Source organism: Solanum tuberosum, unplaced genomic scaffold (genome assembly GCF_000226075.1).
Source record: "Solanum tuberosum cultivar DM 1-3 516 R44 unplaced genomic scaffold, SolTub_3.0 scf00229, whole genome shotgun sequence".
Lineage (NCBI taxonomy): Eukaryota > Viridiplantae > Streptophyta > Magnoliopsida > Solanales > Solanaceae > Solanum > Solanum tuberosum.
Genome location: NW_006239154.1, coordinates 381,838 through 387,837, shown reverse-complemented (window position 1 = coordinate 387,837; position 6,000 = coordinate 381,838). Strand labels below are relative to the sequence as shown.

Here is a 6,000-nt window from a genome sequence, read left to right as displayed (position 1 = left end):
ATTTTAAGATAACTTTTGGTGTTCCTCCAATTTTATTTATATAAATCATCTTCTTTGTTTCATGAGATCCTTAGATATCCCTTTCATTCTATAGTTAAAGTAGTGAACCATTTTTGTTCTATTGATTCATTCTTTAGTTTGACTCGACAAAGAAGGATTTTGAATTTTGATTGGCTATGATAGAAGGAGTCGACAAGAACTCGAAAAATTATGTACCATTTTTTATTTATGTTTACATCTATATTGTATGATTTAAGTCTTAAGAAAGATGAATACATTGTATTTTTTTTGTGTTTTCTATCTATTAGACTTTTTAAATTTAATTTCTATGAACTTCGGATTGATTAGTCATTTGTGGCTTTATTGAAAGTTTGCTAACTACTAACCAAAATTCAAAACTTACTATTGGTTGCTTAAAAGAACTTGATTTTAAACATTAAAATACACTCCTTATTTGGTACTTTTTGCCATATTATAAAGATATATTAGTAATTATTGCATTTTATTACTTACTACATGTTTTCATAGAATTTTAATTATTCCAACAAATGTATGAAAATTCTCACGGAACACGCGTATCCAGAAACTAGTGATTAAAAAATAGTTATTTTTCAAATTTAAAATCTAACTTAAAGTTGAGTATCCTGTGGTTGGACCTTACCTTGGCAAATGTGAATGGACCATCTAAATTGGTTTTCCCAGAAGAGTGGAGATTGGTGATTTGGAGTATCTCAAACGCAAGGGATACAACTATCAATTCATTGGGTCCACAAACATCTAATCAGATCTGACACGTGTCAATTGTACAGGACTTGAAGATTTTCGAATCCCGAGGAGCATATACTCCTTACCTAACCAATAACAATATTCCCGCCCGGTAAACAAACAACTTCCACCACAACAACGCCGCTAGAGAAGAGATAATGGTGACTCTATGTAATAATCAAATATTGCTATCTCTTTCATTATCTTCATCTCAATCTGCAACTCTACGAGAACTTAACCACCTCGCCGGTTTTACTCGTAGACGGTGGAAACTCCGTAGTGCACCGCAGCAGCAGTACAATTACTCTTCATACTCTAGGTATTGCTGTAAGTTCAAAATATACTCAATCTCTAACTTCCTACATAGGAGAATGGTTGCTGTATGTGTAAATATGGTTTAACTATGATGATACGGAATTCTACTGCATTAATAGACTGGAATAGATACAAATGGATTCATTTAGTCGTTTGAAATTTCGTTGTTGTTTCATTAATTTGGTTATCTTTACTATGACTACTTTTCTCTATTCAATATTTTCATCATACTCTCTTTGTCTCAATTTATGTGTCACAATTTTGAGCCTGAATTCGGGCTAGGAATCTTCAATTTTTTTGAAACAAAATTTATATATTTGGAAACTAGGTAGGAAGTACTATAAGTCACAACTCACAATGAATGACAATTCCAAATATTTTAAAGATAAATAAAAAAAATTATGATCAAAGATAGACTTGTTTGAATCTCGATATCCAAAAGGTCACATAAATTGGGACGGAGAAAGTAGCGTTTTTTATTTGCATTTCTTTGGAACTTGTTCTGAAAAACGATTTTCCTGAGTCGAGGGTCTCAAAAACAACCTCTCTACTCTAGAAAGATAGGGATAAGGTCATTGTAAAACCAATCCTCCTCATACCCACTTGTGGGACTATACTGACTATGTTGTTGTTGGTTTGAATATTCTGGATGGAACCCTACCAATTTGGATTTGATGAACTGTTATTTGATTTTTTTTGTCATCACTCCAAAGGGAGGGAAGGTAAGGTAGGGTAGGTGGTTGCTTGGATGTCTCTAAAATCTCTATTTGTAATATGCGGTGCAGCATTTTTTTTGTCATATAGGACATCTCTAATTTCGTAGCATGGAACCAGCAACGACGACAACATACCCAGTGAAATCTCACAAGTGAGGTCACGCAGAATTTACCACTACCTCGAGGCTATGTAAAATGTCGGAATGTCACCCAAGTCTTTGTTCACCAACATAAAGATGTTGAAAACATCTATGGCTATGTAAAATAAACCTATGCTAAAGAGCAGTGGCAGATCTGATGAAAGAAGGTAGATCTGAACTACTTTTTTTAATAACCGAGAGATCCTCGAGGGGCACACGGTTTGAAATTCGTTGGATAACTAAAGAGTCCTCCCTCTATCCTTTTCCACTTAATCATCAGACTTTTGTATGTGGCAGGTCAAACTTGTGATGTGTGCCTAACCTACACGTTACATGCTGCACTTACCACTAGACTGAAGTCCTAGGGGCAGTTGATATATACTCTATAAATTCTTAGAGTAGAATTGTAAGCCCCTTTTATGTTCGCTTCCAACTTAGTGCTAACATATACAACATCATAGACGCCTGTACATTTTGTGAATTGAATGTACAAGGAGATGTCTTATCTAATGCTATTTGTTATTTGATTATATTATTATTTATGTATCACCTAGAAATTCAAGAGGTCTCTCCTTAAACAGCTAATGAACACATTCAGTGTACCGAGCTTATCTATGCACTGTAACGGGCCTTGTATAAGTGATGGCAAATTCTCTATTCAAAGTGTAGGATCAAAAGATTTCAGCTTGTGAGTGCTAAAAATTATGAAGCCGGACAGTCGGAGGATGCTGAGGAGATAGTGCACAAGGCTTCTGATGACTTAACTGGCAGTCTGGAAGATAAAACTGTTCGCACAGGAAGTTCATTTTTGGCAAAACTGGCAATAGCATTAGGTATAGCTGCTACTATTACATTTCTATCCATAGGCCTTAAGCAGCCTAATCAAGGATCAAATTTTGGAATTCAATATCTGGTTGATGGATCATCATCTTCCACAATTTCTACACCTGCTCCTGGTTTTTCTTTCAAAGCTTTTGGCTATAGAGTCATGCTGCCAGAATATGCTCCAGGGTAAGCAACTAATTATCCTTGCCACTTTTCATTCATCAGGGGTTTCACCATGATCTAAGAAGAAAACAAGATCAACCTTATGTTTATTATACTTTATTCGACTACTATGATAGATGCTTAATATAATTGATATCCTGGATCTCTTATCTATTAGCGTACTCGGATGTGATATTAAGCCCTTGTACTTCTCATTCTTCAGATGGATCTACTTTTGGCTTCTGATGGCAGCTGGTTTTGGACTTTTTATCAGTGAGGAGGCTTTGAATATATGGGTCCGTCTCCTTTGCTGGTACTTCTGTTCATGAACTCCCCTGCTAACAGGTCTTCTGATTCATGGCCACGTTGCAGATAGTATAGTTTTCCTGCGATTATTTTTCTTCTTTTGATTTGACATTGCTTTTAAAATTAGTGACTTTAGAGTTGTTCTTTAGTGATGTGAGGAAAAAGTGAGAGGCCATGTGGAGAAAAGAGTTGTGAAGAAGCTTCAAAATTTTATAAAGTTAAAAAGCTAGAACCCTGTCTAAAAAAGTTAAAAGCTAGAACTATGCTGTTATTTAGTGTCTATGAATCGGCACTAAGTTGGCTTGTTATCCTTCTTCATGATGTTCATTATTATAGTCATTTGATTAGGCACTAAGTTGGCTTGTTATCTTATTCATGATGTTCACTATTATATTCATTTGAATAGGCACTAAAATGGCTTGTTATCCTTCTTCATGATGTTCACTATTATAGTCAAATTCATTGACGAATGGTGTAGGTTGGAATCTCTATAGCACGGATGCTTGTTCTAGATGGGACGTGGCAATCACTAGTGAACTCCTTTTCCAGGAATGCTCCATATATAACATCCACTATTCTTTGGGTGTACTGGTTAGTTGAAACTGTGTCCTCTGAGTAATTTTGATGAATGCACGTGCAGACCAACCTTTCATGATTCTGCAGTACACACAACCTTCTTTTTCTTTTGTTGTATTAAAAGATTTTATGCACCTTCAGTGCCAGTAAAAATTGATTATGTAGAAACAGTGATTTCCACAATGTTAATATTGTTGTGGATCCTGAATATTCAGGGGTGTTTGCATCAGCGATATGATACCTTTTTACCTTGGGAAGCTTTTTAAGCAATCTGGTGCATCCGATGATGTTTGCTCAAAGGTTTGTTTTGGCTACTAGCATATTATTCATGTTAAAATATTCAGCCTCTTACTTAAAAATATATGAACTTGATTTTGGTAATTCAGAGTCAATTTGGTTGTAGTTAGGGATCGGAAATCAGAAGGCAAGAGATATTACAAACGCTGTACAAAAACATGGGAATCTCATTGGTTTTGGTGAGTTGCAACAAAGATGCTGAATTTAATCCAATGTCTCTTGCACTGTGAAAACTTTTAATCATTGTGAAACCCTTGCTTCCACTGATATGCTCACACTTTTCTTTCTTTTTTATATAACTGTGGTGTTCGAGCTAGCTTCCACGAACCTTGACTAAATTCCATGGGTACCTGCTACCTCCCACCAGCACAAGTACCGGGTAACTCTGTCCACCAAGGCTTGGACAGATGGGAAGCAATCACCTAGTGTTTTTGGCTTCGTTGGGATTTGAACTTGAAACCTCATGGTTCTTAACCCTCTTCATTGGATATGCGCACACTTATTACTATGATCATAATGTAGCATCAGTACTATCACACATCTATGTTGGTACTGGAGGAGTACAATTTAATTATGTGTTAAGATTCTCTATTTGCTGGAAATGTCAGATTGAAATTAGTGATCTACCTCAAAATTTATCCTCTATCGTAAGAGTTTGCATAGTTCTAGTCCATCTTAATCCTTATGTCTATATGCCTAAATCTCTGAACTTTTCTTCACATTCTAAAATAGCTGATGTTTCTTGTGCTATCATATTTCTGGAAAATACTTGTTCTAACTAATATGATCTTCTTGTTCCTTGACTTCTTTAATTGCTTACTGGTGGATTTTCCTATGCTGATGCAGTGGAACGGTTTTCTCTTGGAGTAAGAAATCCCACTGCTTTCCTTGCAGGGGCTCTGGTGAGTGATTTTTTTTCTGTTTTCCTTCTTAACATGCTGAGGGTTAGATCAGTTTAACCATCTTCTGCTACTTTCTTGTTCCCTCTTTTGGGTACTACAAGTTTTGAGGCATGATACTGTTACCTACAGAACAAAAGGTGTCAGATATGTTAGGATGGTCAATAACAATGCTTAGAAGTTCTGATAATTTCATTTCATCTTTGAAACGATTGATATATTTAGTGTAGAAGTCCTGCTATAAAACAGAAGATAGACAGACCCCGTCCGTCAGTTACAACTTTCCTTTTGCTAATTCTGAGCCTACTCTGACTAGAAATTCAATCACTGAGAATGCAATGCAACCAATTTCCTTATGTCTATATCCATAAATCTTATGATGGTGTTATGTTGTAGCTATAACCCTATGTAGAAATTGTTAGCAACTCAATGCATTCTCCCGCGGTAAACAGATATTTATAACTGTTTCAATCATTTCTCTGCTCATAAATTTTGCAGGATATATCACCAGAGTGTTTCTTTGCTGGAGTCTGTTGTGGCGGCTTGATAACTCTTCCAATTCAGGTTACTAGTCTTGTGTTTGAAACAGATTTCCAGTTTTAAGTTTACCTGCTGTTCATGCCTTATCTCCTTTTCTTTTACTCCAAAATGCAGTTGACAATTGGATTTTTACTAAGAGAGCGTCCAGTATTTGCCGTTGCAACAGTTGCTACTGTAGTGGTACAGCATAATTCTTTTGCTCTGTCCAATTTTGCATTTATTACCAAAGAATCCAATTCTGGTTCCTATGAAATGTGCAGGGAATCTGGACTATATTCCCCTATGCAGTGGCTGCTTCTACAGCATTATTCCTATATCTACGGCGCCAGTTTTCTGGTTAGGCCAACTCATTACTTTTATGATTGGTTCACAAGTCGTAAAGAATGTAGAGGCGAGCACTGATGCAAGCCTGGATGGACATTGTTATTATTTGTTGAAAATCATCCACGACTTCCCCTA

General features: G+C 36.0%; 1 protein-coding gene across 1 annotated transcript; it reads left to right on the top strand.

Moving 5' to 3' along the window:
- Positions 1 to 683: 683 nt before the first annotated feature.
- On the top strand, positions 684 to 5,902 carry LOC102592262 (uncharacterized). Its single transcript, XM_006356725.2, has 10 exons — positions 684 to 1,084; positions 2,606 to 2,947; positions 3,147 to 3,219; positions 3,708 to 3,820; positions 4,021 to 4,105; positions 4,209 to 4,281; positions 4,949 to 5,004; positions 5,500 to 5,565; positions 5,656 to 5,721; positions 5,802 to 5,902. Exons 1-10 carry the CDS (start codon positions 924 to 926, stop codon positions 5,880 to 5,882), a joined length of 1,116 nt encoding a protein of 371 aa, XP_006356787.1. The 5' UTR covers positions 684 to 923; the 3' UTR covers positions 5,883 to 5,902.
- Positions 5,903 to 6,000: the final 98 nt, after the last annotated feature.